This window comes from Cyphellophora attinorum, assembly GCF_001299255.1.
Source record: "Cyphellophora attinorum strain CBS 131958 chromosome Unknown Contig19, whole genome shotgun sequence".
Classification (NCBI taxonomy): domain Eukaryota; kingdom Fungi; phylum Ascomycota; class Eurotiomycetes; order Chaetothyriales; family Cyphellophoraceae; genus Cyphellophora; species Cyphellophora attinorum.
This window is the reverse complement of record NW_017253247.1, coordinates 250,802-265,673: the sequence shown is the minus strand read 5'-3', so window position 1 is coordinate 265,673 and position 14,872 is coordinate 250,802. Positions and strand designations below refer to the sequence as shown.

At 54.2% G+C, this 14,872-nt stretch overlaps 6 protein-coding genes across 6 annotated transcripts; 4 read left to right on the top strand and 2 right to left on the bottom strand.

Moving 5' to 3' along the window:
- Window positions 1-76: 76 nt before the first annotated feature.
- Window positions 77-1,270, bottom strand: AB675_12065 (uncharacterized protein; the record flags this gene model as incomplete). Its single annotated transcript, XM_018140965.1, has 3 exons — window positions 77-367; window positions 441-525; window positions 690-1,270. The coding sequence occupies 3 exons, from the start codon at window positions 1,268-1,270 to the stop codon at window positions 77-79; spliced, it is 957 nt and encodes a 318-aa protein (XP_017998377.1).
- A 757-nt stretch (window positions 1,271-2,027) lies between these two features.
- On the top strand, window positions 2,028-3,363 carry AB675_12064 (Serine/threonine-protein kinase rio2; the record flags this gene model as incomplete). Its single annotated transcript, XM_018140964.1, has 2 exons — window positions 2,028-3,175; window positions 3,222-3,363. 2 exons carry the CDS (start codon window positions 2,028-2,030, stop codon window positions 3,361-3,363), a joined length of 1,290 nt encoding a protein of 429 aa, XP_017998345.1.
- A 1,630-nt stretch (window positions 3,364-4,993) lies between these two features.
- Window positions 4,994-8,879, top strand: AB675_12063 (Kinesin-like protein BC2; the record flags this gene model as incomplete). Its single annotated transcript, XM_018140963.1, has 2 exons — window positions 4,994-5,030; window positions 5,101-8,879. 2 exons carry the CDS (start codon window positions 4,994-4,996, stop codon window positions 8,877-8,879), a joined length of 3,816 nt encoding a protein of 1,271 aa, XP_017998328.1.
- Window positions 8,880-8,908: 29 nt separating this feature from the next.
- AB675_12062 (uncharacterized protein) lies at window positions 8,909-10,252 on the top strand (the record flags this gene model as incomplete). The annotated part of the gene is made up of 1 exon (XM_018140962.1): window positions 8,909-10,252. One exon carries the CDS (start codon window positions 8,909-8,911, stop codon window positions 10,250-10,252), a length of 1,344 nt encoding a protein of 447 aa, XP_017998303.1.
- Window positions 10,253-10,949: 697 nt separating this feature from the next.
- AB675_12061 (uncharacterized protein) lies at window positions 10,950-13,091 on the bottom strand (the record flags this gene model as incomplete). The annotated part of the gene is made up of 3 exons (XM_018140961.1): window positions 10,950-12,184; window positions 12,239-12,626; window positions 12,660-13,091. The coding sequence occupies 3 exons, from the start codon at window positions 13,089-13,091 to the stop codon at window positions 10,950-10,952; spliced, it is 2,055 nt and encodes a 684-aa protein (XP_017998275.1).
- An 810-nt stretch (window positions 13,092-13,901) lies between these two features.
- Window positions 13,902-14,872, top strand: AB675_12060 (Nitrilase 2; the record flags this gene model as incomplete). The annotated part of the gene is made up of 2 exons (XM_018140960.1): window positions 13,902-13,982; window positions 14,042-14,872. 2 exons carry the CDS (start codon window positions 13,902-13,904, stop codon window positions 14,870-14,872), a joined length of 912 nt encoding a protein of 303 aa, XP_017998240.1.

Here is a 14,872-nt window from a genome sequence, read left to right as displayed (position 1 = left end):
GCTCAGGGTGAAAGAGACCAGATCGGCTGCATGCTCTTGGTTATGTTGCGACTTTCATATCGGTGGATTGTGCAGTCTATGTTGCTTCATCCTCGATCTCCAGGTTGCCGACCTTGAACTTCTGGCCCTTCTTATCTGCATAATTCATGTGGTTATGGTAATCCTTGACACGCTCACGCACATACTCGAGGCCCCGGACCGGCTTAGCATTCTCCTGGTCCTCCGGGATGAGGCCCATCCGCTTCAGCAATGGGCTCGGTGCAGGTTTTATGTCGGTGTCGTCGCCTGGCCTCACGAAGTAGAAGAGCCCAAGCCGGTGAATCTCGTCCTGGTCAGGCGGCGGCCGCACCACTCGATGCGTGGTAGACTTGAGATACCCAGCTGACCAAAAGTCGATCGTATCGCCGACGTTGCAGACTATGCCTGGTCGACTGGCGTACGTATTTCCAGTCGCCGTTTGGCGTCTTCAATTGCAAGCCAGCTACGTCCTGGCTCCACAGCAGAGTCAAGGAGCCGAAGTCAGTGCTGTGAATCTCGTTAGCCATGCCTCGGGAAAGGAGTCCAAGCTTGAAGACAGATTCGCAGGTCGAGTGAGAGCACTTCTTTGTTGCCCAAGACATATGCTCAAGGCAATATGCAGAGTAGAGCTCATTTCAGGATACAGGTTTGGTCACGGGAGAGCCACTCACTGGGCACGCGACCAAGTGTTCTGTACTTTCTGGTCGTCTTCGACTGATCGCGGATGGTACACCATATATCGCAGGTGGTCGTCGCTGGGGTCATCGTATCGGTGCCTGGACGAGAAGTAGTCCTCGGGTAGTTCAAGGATGATAGCAAAGAGGGTGAAGATGCGGTCAGCAATGCCAATGGCCTTTCGCGAGAAGGCCTCTATCTCATCGCGGTATTGCTCGAAGAATGAATGAAATGGCTCGTTGGCATTGTTCGGGATGAACTTTGGTATGTTGAAGGATTCCTCAATATTCAGCACTTCAGTGCCCATGATGCGCTTCTCATGCGCGCGTCGATAACCGAAATAATTCCCTGCCGCGAAGTCGCATCTATACTCCGGCTTGTTCTTCTCCTCAAGCGAGAGCTCGAAGAACGCCTGGGCAATATCGTACTGTCGGTCTACTTCCGCCTGGTCAAGGCCGGTGTTAATAACGCTGAAGAAGCCCGTCGTGTGGACTGCGTTGCGAAGCTGCTTTGCCAGTCGATGTTTGCCATCGGGCTGTTCGTAAATTGACAGATCAATGATGCTATTTCTGCCCATTCTAGAGGGTACTTTGTCTTGTGTGGTCGCTGCCAGGTCGGTAAAGGCCGTGAGTCTTGCAGGACCGCTGATGGCATGCTGGGCTGAGAGACACAATGGTGAAGGAGCGACGGAATGGCTTTAACATCAACCGAGAGACGAGCTGGATAATAACACTCACTTAAATCTGTACTGATACCGCACGATCGCCGCTCATACATACTGTGTTGTGCGCTCCGGAGGCGGGGATCGGATGACGTGCTCGCGCTCACCTTTCAAGTGTGGTAGTAGATCATTGAGTTCCTTGTGCCCTAGGCATTGGACGTCCGCAATCGGTCCAGGCTCGGGTGGCTCGTCGCCCGAGCTTTAAGACATGCCTCAACTATGCAGCGGTCTACAGCTCCGGTGTTTGTGCTTTGCGCAATTCCGGGCATATAGGAGCGGGAGACTGGCTACAGAGCGTTAACGTCTAGGGACAAGCACATGTTTTTTTGAATTCATAGCCATGAGAAGTCGTGAAGGCCAGCCTTCCCCCGTGGCCGAGCGCTTCCAAACAAAATAGAAGACATCTCGAACCATGTAGCTCAGAAAGGCGTCGTCGAGTAGTAAGGATGGTAGCCCAAGCTTGCCAAGAATCCGCCCCCAAAGGCCCCTGGAGTGTTGGAGACCCCCGCTTCTCTCACGTCTCTTGGAGAAATTTTTTGATGCCAACGGCATTTTATCTCGGAAACATCGAAGGCAAGCCACCTGATCATGTCCATTGGTCGGACGGTCCATCATGAAGCTCGATACCAAGGCTCTCCGATACTTGTCCCCCACTGACTGGCGAGTCCTCACTGGCGTCGAGACCGGAAGCCGTAACCACGAAGTCGTTCCCACCCCACTCATCTCGTCCCTCTCCAAGACCGCCGCAGGTGACACCCAACGCAGCATATCACTACTCGCAAAAGCCAATCTCATTGCTAAAGTCAAGAACACAAAGTACGACGGCTATCGGTTGACTTACGGCGGGCTGGACTACCTCGCGCTGCACTCACTGCAGAAGAGCAATGTGGCCTACAGCGTAGGCAACCAGATCGGCGTAGGGAAAGAGAGCGATATTTTCGTGGTCAGTGACGAGAAGGGCCAGCAGAGGGTGCTCAAGATCCATCGACTCGGGCGGGTCAGCTTCAGGAAGGGTGTCAGGAACAAGCGGGACTATGCGCGGACACGACAGCAGAAGGAGCGCGGGGCGGGCAGCTGGATGTACATGAGCAGACTGGCGGCGATGAAGGAACATGCGTTCATGTCAGCGCTATATGATGCGGGCGTTAGTGTGCCGATGCCGCTGGGGCAGAACAGGCATCAGATTGTGATGAGTCTGGTTGATGGGTTTCCGTTGAGGCAGGTCAAGGACGTGCCGGACCCAGCGGGGCTGTATGCTGAGCTGTTGGAAATTGTGGTGCAGCTGGCAGTATTGGGGCTGATCCACGGTGACTTCAATGAGTTCAACATCATGATAAGGGAGGATGTGGATGAGGGTGAATCTGTGAAACTGGTGCCCGTGCTGATCGACTTTCCTCAAATGGTCAGTGTGGATCATGCAGATGCGGAGATGTACTTCGATCGAGATGTCCAATGCATCAAGCGGTTCTTCGACCGGCGGTTTGGTTTTGTCAGCGACGAGCCTGGACCTTTCTTCGAGGATGTCAAGAAGAATGTTGGCACCGCGGAGGCTGGTCGGCTTGATGTGCAGGTCGAGGCGTCTGGCTTCTCAAGGAAGATGGCGAAGGATCTGGAGGTCTATATGAGAGAGCATGGCGTGGACGGTGATGCCAAATCCGGCGGTGATCACAACACCGACTCCGATAGCGACCAGAGTGGGGACGACGAAGATGATGTCCAGGAAGAAGTTGAGGATCACGCCTCACTCATGCGAAATGGAGTGTCTGTGACCTGATGAAACTGCGCCGTCAGGTCACTTACTCACTAGGGGTGGACTGATCCGACAACCCCAAGCACGCACTCATTCATCGCCGAACCACCTGCCAGGCTCATCTGTCAGCATCAACAATGACTGCGTCAATGTCAGCGGAAACATCGACACAATGTTCGCACTGCGGGGCAAGCTGTGATCGGCGCCTGAGATCGTCACCCGTCGGAGAATTCCAGGCGGGCCAGACGCTAAACCCACGCGAGAGTGTCAGACTGTGATAGTATGAACGTTCCAGTGAGTCGAAGCGACGACGTTGCGATGGCGACGACTCGTTCAAGGACAGTGTGTTCCATGATTCCATCAGAAAATCGGGATCGAAGACCAGGAAGGTGGTGTGGTATGCATATACATGGGGCTCAAGCGGGCTTCCGCCCGTTGACGGACTGTGCATTAGCCACTACTCACACAGGGTCCGGTGTATGCAATGCACGTGGAAGCGAGACAGGCCTAAGCAAGCTCGCAAGCTGGTTTCAGCGGGGCAGATCATATCACAACTGGTCATGCTTGCTGATTCTCTCGGTGCAGGAGGCAGGTTTTGACGCGCGAAGATCGACGTATTGGCAGATCGAGACTTTCAGATACAGCATTCGGGGATGGAAGCCGCCAAGAAAAGGCCACGTTCGGGGGACTCTGCCAGAAAGCATCCACCACGAATCCACGATTGTGAAACCAAAGTCTATCGCGACAGGGCTGAGAATCTGCCAGAGTCTCAAGAGATTACATTGCGGCATACGGAAGAGAGTTGAAGTCTGTGCTGGCCTTCGACCGCAATAGGGAGACGACGAGGGGTAGAGACACGTGATGTGCGTTGACAGTGTGAAAGCCGTCAATTTTGAAACAATTATCGGTTGACTTATATGCTGGATCATGTAGCTAAAGTACCCGAAGCGGCTTGTGTGGCAGCAGCAGCCTCCCACGTTGAGCTGCATCGCTGTAGAAACGTCTCGAAAAATGACTGTTCGAGGTGCAGCGCTCGAGCTTGTACTGCACTGGTGTCCTCTAGAAGAATCAAAGGACGTCTGAAGAAGGTCAAGCGCAAGGAGATTTTATTCTGTTCGGTGTTCCCCTGCATTGGCGTGCTGCTAAACCCATGTGCTTGTCAACGGGAGATTGCATCCCCCACCTCCAAGACCCGGCCCTCCAACCGTACTGAGCATGGCCTGTACCAGAAGATCACGACTGCTAAAGAGCCCTTGAATTGAGTTCGAGTGCGCAGCTGAAAGAACAGTATCTCCTTTCTTCTCGAGGCAAACCTCAGCTCTCAGCGCAACTCCAATATTGCGACTTTCTCATCAACAACTGTCTTCAATTGTCGCATTCACTTGACTGAACCAACCGTCGCTTTCTTTTGGTTGCTACAGAGACTAATCGTCAAGCGAGCCAAGACTCGTTCGCGCTTCCCCTTTTCGACGATCAAATACATCCGAGTTCCTCTACCGACGCGCGCCTGGATTGCAAAACGCCCCCTTTCCTGACACTCGCTATTCGATAATGTACACCATCAGATCAACCAGAACGCGGCCATAATATCCAGCTATCTCGATAGCCCTTGCATCTTCGAGAATCCACCCCTTGCGGGTGTCGCAACCATGATTGCCTCACCTCCGGGCTCACCTGACGCGGCTCATGCCCGATCACGGCCGCAGTCGATGTACGGGCCCGTGTCGCCAGATGTCAACCACACAAAATCCCGGCCACAGAGCGCCATGATGCGCCCGCCGCGAAGTAATAGTCGATTGAGCCAGAGCAATAGGCAGAACAGCAGCAGGATGTCTGACGAAGACGGAAAGACCTCTGTCAAAGTCGGTAAGTTGTACTTGTGCTTCTTCTGCACGTGGTCAAGGCCTGCTCAGGAATGCTAACAAACCTTCCGCAGTGGTGCGAGTTAGACCTCCACTTGGTCCCTCGGATCCTGGCTTCGACCTCATCCCCCAGCGATTCCAGCGTTCGATGGTACAAGTGACCGCTCCGACAAGTTTAGGTGTCGATTCTCCTCAGGGCCGCAAGCTCTTCATATTCGATCGCGTCTTTGGCGAAGAAACGACACAGAAAGGAGTCTGGGACTATTTACAGGATAGCGTCGAGTCGTTCCTTCAAGGCTACAATGTCTCCATACTCGCATATGGCCAATCCGGCTCGGGCAAAAGTCATACTATGGGCACATCCGGCCCTCAGGAGCAACGCGATCCCAGCAGAACCGGTGTCATCCCTCGAGCGGCGCAGCTCATGTTTGAGAACCTCGGTGGAAGCCGGCCACCGCACAGCAGACAAAACTCCGGACTGACGGGCATCAGAGCCCCGAATCGGTACTCTGTCAGCAGCATGAATCAAGTGCTGGCGCCCAAGAAGGCTGAAGCAGACCAGGATTGGGAAATGACCGTGACATATGTCGAAATCTACAACGAACAGCCGCGCGATCTTCTTCTGCCAGAAGCCACACCTCTCTATGAGCGACCAAATGTACAGATCAGGGAAGATCCACGAGGCCGCATATTTGTCGAAGGGCTGAAGTCAGTCAAAGTCAGCACTATCGACGAGCTCATGGGTGTATTGAACCATGGATCGACCATCCGACAGACCGATGCCACAGCGATCAATGCTCGATCTTCGCGCTCCCACGCTGTATTCACCATCAACCTGCGCCGGAGCAAGCCTAGTGGTCCAACACCGTTGAAAGACAAACGCATGTCGATGCCCGTCGATGCAATCGCCTCGGCCGAAGCAGCAATGATGACCGTGGAAAGCAAGCTACATTTTGTAGATCTGGCGGGCAGTGAACGTCTCAAAAACACCCAAGCGACGGGAGACCGCGCAAAGGAAGGCATCTCTATCAATGCTGGACTGGCCAGTCTTGGAAAGGTCATCTCGCAACTGTCGTCGAGACCTTCTGGAACTCATGTGTCGTACAGAGATTCGAAGCTCACCCGTATGCTCCAAGATTCACTCGGTGGCAATGCAATCACCTACATGATTGCTTGCGTCACGCCGGCCGAGTTTCATCTCAGCGAGACTCTCAACACGGTTCAATATGCGCAAAGAGCACGAAATATTCAGTCAAAGCCAAAGATCCAGCAGATCAACGACGACGCTGACAAGCAAGCAGTCATCGATCGTCTACGAACTGAAGTCGCTTTCTTGCGACAGCAGATTCGGAGTGCAGAAGGTGGTGAACGGCGCCCAGCTGCGCTAGAACGTTCGGATCGTCCTAACGAGCGCGAAGCTGATCTGCAGAATCAACTGCTTGATGTACAGGAGAGCTACACTACACTTAGCCAACGACATGCTAAATTGGTCTCCGAACTAGCCAAGAACGGCGAAGACCCCGCTGAGATCAATGCGGCCGTGGGCGAAAGTGCAGTGTCTCGGTTGAAGCGATCGCAGGCACAACAGCAACAGATCGAACAAATGGTCCTGGAGTACGAGAAGACAATCCAAACTCTGGAAGCAAACTTGTCGAATACCCGCTCACATTTGTCATCAACGGAGAGCAGTCTCCTCGAACGAGAAACCAAATGTGCCTACATCGAGACCGTCAATCAGCAACTCAATACTCGTGTTCAAAAGCTGATGGATCGAGAAGGTAACATGGATCAATATGTCCACGATCTGGAAGCACGCTTGGCAGACACCAGTTCCGGCAACGAGAGAAATGACGCCATCCTCGCTGATCTTCGTAAAGAAATGGCTCGAGTCCGAGAAAGCGAAGCCAATGGAGAAGACTACATTTGCACCCTGGAGGAGCGCCTCGCGGAGGCTGATCAGGATATGGAGATCATGCAACGAGAAGTCGAGCGATTGGAGCAGCTCGTTGAGCGCCAGCGAAGTCTTGGTAAACTCGACAACCTGATCTACGAGCTTGATCACATCCAGCGCAAGGACGGCAGCCCATCTGGAGCAAAGAGTGGCGCTGTGAAAGTCAATGGTACTGCCCAGCGGATCGATGAAGTGGCCGCTGAAGTCCAGCTACCGGCCGATGGCGACGATGACCTGCAGGAAAATGACGAGTCTGAGCTTCCTGACGATGGAGAAGCAGACGAACCATCGAGGCGTCAGTCAGATATTGAAGGGCTGAAGCAGCTCGAGAAGACGGAAAGATTGTCACCCCCGCGTTCACGTCAGGCCGACCAGCCATTGTCAAGTCCTGCTCAGGAGAAATTCGTTGCCGACAAGTTCGAATCGTTGAGCCACGAGCTCTTCGACCTGCGAATCGAGCACGAGACCACCGTAAATCAGCTGGAGCTAATGTCCGCGAAGTACCAAGAAGCACTGCGGGCGCTTGCTGAGATGCAACAAGATCGGATGGACGAAGCGCGGCATCCAGAAAAGGCTATTGATCACAGTCCGATGCCCGACACCCATCCCGAGACTTTTTTAGAGGACGCGAGAACGCAGGAGAACTCGCACGAAGAACACTTGTCATCCTCGCGTTCGCTATCCTCGGAATTGTCCTTGGCTGGGGAGTCACAGTCGTCGACAGATACAGACATCACGCCAATCTCCAAGCAGCAGATCTCTGGCGAGGTCGCCGCGCGTGAGATCGAGCGGCTCCAGACCCTTCTCGTGGAACACGAGCGTGAGAGGGATGCTGTTGCCGAGCAATACAATTTGCTTGCTACCGAGCACAAGGACACCTTGTCAACCGTCGAGAAGCTGAAGCACCAGGTGAACAACGTCATTCGACCGGTCTCGCCTAGTCCCAATAGCATGGCGCCTGGCATGCTCAGACGGATGACTTCGCAGGCCAATACCTCGGTTGATCGTGGTCAGCGATCAATTGTTGCGCTGCGGACTACTCTTGCTGAAGAGTTCGACGGCAAGCCTGATCAATTGGAGTCTCTCGAGGTCCACCTGTCAGCCGCAACCCATGAACTGCAAGCGCGTAAGGATCGCATTGATGCGGTAGAGGCCGAGCTCAAGACCGCAAAGAAAGAGATGGAGATGAAGAGCACAATCATCTCTGGCCTGACTCGTGAGCGCAATAGCATGAAAGCTGGATCTCCTGTGGATCTCTCAATGGTGTCTCAGATGCGAGACCAACTGATCCAGAAGGAGACCGAGCTGAAATCGCTGCATGAGAGCTATTACAGACGCGAGCAGGAACTCCAGAGCGAAATTACACACCTTAGCAGTGATCGTTCTCGACAGCCATCACCTTCGAAGCAGGAGGTGTCGCCAGAGACGCAAGAGCGGATCCAGAACCTCGAGAGTCAGCTCAAGGAGCTCACCGACAAGCACGACTCGGCGAGACAGCTTGCTGATGAGTCCACTCGCCAACTTGCGGTCACGAAATCGGAGTTGAGTACGGCGTTGTCTAACGTCGAGTCCATCAAGGCTTCGCAGCGATCGGCGGATGGTTCTTCTCCGGAACCCGATGTCGCTGCTGCTGCTTTCAAGCAAGAGCGCCAAAACTACGAGCGGCTCATCGATGAGCTCAAGAGCTCACTTGATACCCAGCAAAAGCTTAGTGATACACAGAAAGAGAAGATTGTTGAGTTGGTCGAGCTCCACGGTCAGGTTTCGAAGGATGCAACTGCTCTTGGGCACCAGCTCAGAGCCCGGGAGCAGCTAGTCGCGGCTACCAAATTGCGCATCGAAGGTCTCGACAAGGAGCTCAAGGAAGCCAAGACGCTGTCGAGTTTCACAAGCACGGATTGAAGTCGTTACACGAATCTCACACCAACGAGATGGAAGAGATGAAGCTGTCCCACGCTGGCCAGCTCGCCTCATACGACGACCAGATTGCAGAGCTGACTGCGAAGCACGAGAAGTTGACTCAGTCCCACGACCGACAAGCCTCGAATGCTCTCAACCCAGATGTCCTGCTTCGTGAGGCCCAGAGAGCGCTTGGACATCCGACGACCATGGATATGTTGATCGGTCATATTCAAGACCTTCGTGAGGAGAAGGATGCAATCAGTGAAGCCGTCAAGCGGCATCATGCGACCAACCAGGAATTGGAGCGACAGATCCAAGGCCGCCAGAACCTAGAAGAGCTCGAGACAGAAGTCGAGACGCTGACGAACAAGATGAACACCTACCAAGAGACGATTCGCAACCTGGCCAACGAGGTCGGCAACCATGAGGAATCCCTGCGCGAGAAGAACGCCTTGGTCAAGAAGCACGAGACCACGATCGAGGGCAAGAACCATCTCATCGAGGAACTCGAGCAACAGCTCCAGAATAGCTTCGACCAACATCACAACCGCGTTTCGGTCATCCAAGCTGCGGGCAACCAAGCCTTGGTCGAAGCTCAACAGCGGATAGCTCTCTTGGAGCAGGACCTTGGCGAGACGCAACGCGGCTCATTCAACGGCTCCGACCAAGGCTCGCGCACGCATACAATGAAGTCGCAACGACCTCAGTCACCCCCTACATTCGACAGCCAGAACCGCACGAACTCGCTGTCTTCGAATCTCCGCAAGTCAGCGTCCATTGCGTCGTTGCCATCACCGCCTCCCGCCATCCCACTCCCGCCGCTTCCGTCCCTCCCAGCCATCCAATCCGGCGTACCCACCAGCAATCCGTCGCCACCACAGTCCCGGCATACTTCGAAGGAGGTCATACCCTCCGTCAACGCGAACAGCACTCCGCCAACAGCCAACAAGGACCGCGACTCCGCTGCCCATCTCGAGAAACTCAAGCGTCAGTCCACCCTCATCGAAGAGCAGGAATCACGCATTCGCACCATTGAGAAGCATTTGCATGCTGAGAAGCAACTCACAGCGACACTCGAGGAAGCGCTTGTCGATCTCGAAACACAGTCTAACAAACTGCGTGCCGACGCGGAAGGGTGGAAGAAGAAGGCGTGGTCGATGGAGGAGGAAGTCGCCGGACTCAAGAAGGCGAGCAAGACCGAGCGGCTGAGCGTACAGGCTGTGGAGGAGGAAGTGAAGAAGCGAAGAGAGGCAGAGGCTGCGAGGGCGCAGCTGGAGGAGAGGATGAGACTGCTGCAGGGGCAGACGGGCGTTGGAGGAAGAGATGCTCAGGGAAAGAAGAAGAGGAAAGGTGGAGGGTTGAACTGCTTCTAGTTGAAGCGAGAAGGCGTTGGATGACTTATTAGCACGGCTGCTGCCAGGTTTCCTTTTTGTCACACTACCCTTGGGGGCTGTTTGGACGGCGGCAACGATTCCATTGATTTCATTTGGGTAATGAGATTCTGGGAAACGCCTCCACGGAGACCACGTTTGGTGCTATGGCGATCACGGCGCTACGAAGCCCAGAGCACACATTTGAGCAGACGGACTTCCGCAAAACACTGGGAGCAATCGATGGTGAGGCAAAGCGTCGCACAAGGAGAACATGTACCAAACATCATAGCACCTGCCTACGCAGCAGTTTTCCTGTACAGTAAATACCACAGAAAGATCAAGGCTCAGCCGGTCTCAGTTCGACAATCTGCTGCCGAGAACATAATTGAGAGACGATGATAGTGAACAGGATACAAATGTGCCTGAAGACGTCTGTTATTAAAATCTGTTTAAACACCATACGTACCACTGTGACGCGAAAAACCCGAGCCACATAAGATTCAACTCGCACACACTCTGCTGATGCTGCTTCCATATAGCCGCTGCCGCTACTGCCACCGCTGGTATAAGCTCCTCATCCAGCTTGAATCCAAACTAATCTGTCAACTGGTCCGAGTTGAGGCCGCGCACTATCCAGCCTCATGTAGAATCCCCTGTCAAATGTTATGGCTTGTAGACTTGAGCCTGCTTACAGGGTTCAGAACAAAACGGCATCGCACTTGTCCCGCTCGACGGTCAAGCGCGCTCCGATCAGCTCATCATCCTTGGACGCTTTGAACCATACTCCAACAACCATGCACATGGCGACGTTCTTGTCAAGTACGTCGATCCTATTCTGGGCAATCATGCATTCATAGCATGTGGCGCCTCCTCTGTGTATGACAGTGTCAATACACACAGTCAGCCAGTCCTCCCTAAATAGCATTGTCTTCCTGGTCATATCACGCTCGTCCATTGGAGGCCCTCCATTGCGGTTTTGCCATTCTTCTTTCTCCTGCAAACCTTGATATATCTTGTGGTTGACCATGCCGATGCAATCAGAGGTGCCCGTGGCTGAAGAGGACTGCTTCACGACAAGACCCAGGCCGTGCTTGCGAGCGATGTCCGTGCGCACTCCTAGAAAGTCGCACATAAGAGAGTACACTACCTTTTCATGATCAATGTTCGGAAAGTCACCCCACACGTTCACCGTATGCATACCATGCAGCGAAGCTCGAAATATCGCCTTCTCGTGCGCGGGAGATGGCCACTTGACTCCGTTGACGGCACTGTAGGGGATTCCGCCACGGATGACACTGGTAGCCCATGCCGAGAGGGCATCTTGTGTGACACGACTGAAATTGTAGTGCGCAATTGCCGCCGCGCGCCGCACGAAAAGGTATGCACGAGCTGTACTTGTCGGATCTCCATCAGGGAATGCCTTGGAGTACGTAGTCGCGTGTAACATTCGGGAGGTTGGTACTTCTGGCTGTGGCGTGAGTTGGAGCATTATCAGTTTGGCGGGCGTACGTGTATGAAATGATGCTGTGTGCAAGCTGCCATAGACATCCCGCATTACAGTAATGTCCTCAGGAGCAGGCAAGAACAACGATGGTGTACAACGTGCCGAGTTATTCTTGCTGTCTATTTGGAACAGACCACGGGGCGTGGTCGACTTGACCAACTCGTCTAGACCGGTTTCGTACTGCACCAGCACATCGTCTAGAAGTGCGGCCGTGGACATCGTAGAGGCGTTGACCGGTATGCGGTAGTACTTGGATGATAGGAAGACAGCTGTGATGAAGTCATTTGTCACACTAGCCACATGATTGCTGTCCATGTCGCTGAAGTGCACCAGCTTCCCGATCTCGTGCGGTCCTCTATTGAGCTTCTCACCAAGGAGGCAGCGGGCAATCAGGTAAAATTGTTGGTCCATTTGAGCCTCGCTGGCGTCTAGGTCTTTTCACTGAAGAAACGACCAGATTGACAGCATTGCATGCCACTGACCTGCTTCGAGGTGGTCGCGCATGATCGACCAGGCGGCCTCTTCTCGCAAATCCCCATACGTGGCGGCATTTTGACGACTTTGCTCGTACAGCCACCGGCACCATGGTCCCATGTACTGATGCTGAGTCGGCGACAATTTCCTTGTCCTGACACTCCACTCGTGCTCCGTTGCCTGTGTGCAAAGCTCGGTTGGGAGGCGTGCACAGTAACGGAAGGATATGGCGCGTGCGTACACGATCTCTTGCTTAGTCCACAGACGATAGAAGTAGGAGGAGCGGGAAATCGCGTTGACGCAAATCTCCAAACGTCGCCAGAGCTGGAAGTCGCCGTTCTTCGGATCTGTAATGTCTTTCGCCTTGTCGCCGGCCTCATACGCCTCAAAGGCAGCCTTCAAACAATTACACGGCGCTTAAGGCTGCACTGCGATGACTTCAAAAGCGCGATAGATGTTTGGTATGTTCTGCAAATGGATTGGAATGAGTTCCGGATCCTGGGGTATAGACAGTTGATCAAACCACAAAGCGCCATGTTCGATGCTCAGGTCGACGAATGCTTTGGACAGATCTGCGACAGACCATTCTCCTCCGAACGTCAATTCAAGTGGCTGAGTGGTCCCATCTTGGTCAGGTTCGTGATGTCCAAAGAGATGAGCGAAGCGATCAAAGTCTCCTATTCCGTAAGAGATCGCCGCTGCATTTCCAGGGTGCAGGCTGACATGCTTTTGTTTGACCTGTATATGCTTGCTGCCGTACTGAGCATCACCACATTCGCACCAGGAGAAGGTGCTGACAGGCACGGAAGTCAGTCGTGCCTTGGTCTCCTCTGCGAAGTGTGGCACTTGTTGAGTCGACATCGGTCCTTGTTGAGTGGCATTTTCTCGCTGTGTACATCTGCGCACCTAGAGGCTTGAGAGAGCCAGGCACGCCGCTCACTGAGCTGGCCCTACTTGATCGAGGGTAGAGCACAGGTGAGTGGTGCGATGATCAGCAGAAGAGGAGAAAGCAGACCTCGACATCCGGAATCTAGCCATTCCGAATGAGTGACCCAGATCGCAAGGCTGACTAGGAGGAAAGGACGACCGGTCAAGAAACCACCAAAGGACCGCCAACTGGGCATCGACTTGAGTGGGCCCTCGTCAAGTCATCCGGTCTCGTTCATATCGGGTAAGTCATATCATCCGGTCTTCCCAGTGTCTCATACTTTCGTAGGAACTTCCAAGGTTAAGGCACTTTTCAAATGCTACCTCGCGCGTCAAAAGGCGAAGTTGTCGTTAGAATCAACGCTAGGTGTTCTCCCTACGGTGTTATTCCCGTCTACTATGATTCATAACTTTCCAGCACACTCATTGACAATATATTTGAGATCGGCAGGTAGCAGGTATTACTTTTGGAGATGAGAGACGGTAAGACATCGCATTCTGGATTGGATGTATTATAAACAGAGTATTGTTTGAGACTGGCTTTCAAAGCGTCCACCATTCTTCCTGACAGCCTGCTACGTACGGTCACTTCCACAATCACCCTCCTTCAGACATAGTCATACACACAGTCGCTACAACCAGATCAGGACATTGGCAGAACTCGCGCTACCAGTCACACATCTCGAAGCAGGCTCTCACATCATCCGTGTTCGGGCTTTGCTCTGAACCAGAAGGCGGCCTGTCATGGCCGATCGGGACAGCCTCGTGGTGGGACTGGCGCAGATCGCGCCCGTCTGGCTCGACCGGACAGCTACATTGGCCAAGGTTGAGCAATGGATTACTCAGGCGGCGGAGGCTGGCTGTAATTCGTTGTCTTCGGCGAGGCGCTGGTACCGGGCTACCCATTCTGGATCGAGCACACGGATGGTGCCCGCTTCGAATCTGCGCTCCAGAAGGACATCCACGCCCACTACCTCGACCAAGCCGTGCAGGTGGAGGCGGGACACCTCGACAGCGTTCGCGCCACCGCCGCGCGTCTGGGCATCGCAGTCATGCTCGGTATTATTGAGCGCCCAGCTGACCGTGGCGGGCACAGCGTCTACTGCTCACGCGTCCACATCGGTGATGACGGTCGAATCGGCTCGGTACATCGCAAACTGCTGCCGACCTACGAGGAACGTTTGAGTTGGGCACCCGGCGATGGCCACGGGCTGCGGGTGCATCAAGTCGGACCTTTCACCGTGGGCGGATTGAATTGCTTTGAGAACTGGATGCCGTTGTCTCGTGCGGCTCTCTATGCGCAGGGCGAGGACTTGCACGTGGCACTCTGGCCTGGCAATGGACGCAACACCGAGCCTACGACACGCTTCCTGGCGCGGGAAGGCCGCAGCTACGTCTTGGCCGTCTCCGGTCTGATGCGGCGGGAGGATGTGCCATCAGATAGCCCGGCAGCGGCTATGTTGGAAGGGGATTGCCCTGCGATGCTGGCGGATGGAGGCTCTTGCATCGCTGGACCGGACGGCGAGTGGGTAGTGGAGCCGACCACGGGCAAGGAGGAGTTGCTGGTCGCCACGCTTGATCACCGCACGGTAAGGCGAGAGCGCCAGAATTTCGACTTGGCGGGCCACTACGCCCGCCCCGACGTGACCAGGCTGGTGGTGGATCGCCGTCGCCAGGGTTTGGCAGCCTTTCAGGATGAATCACCAGAGGCTTAG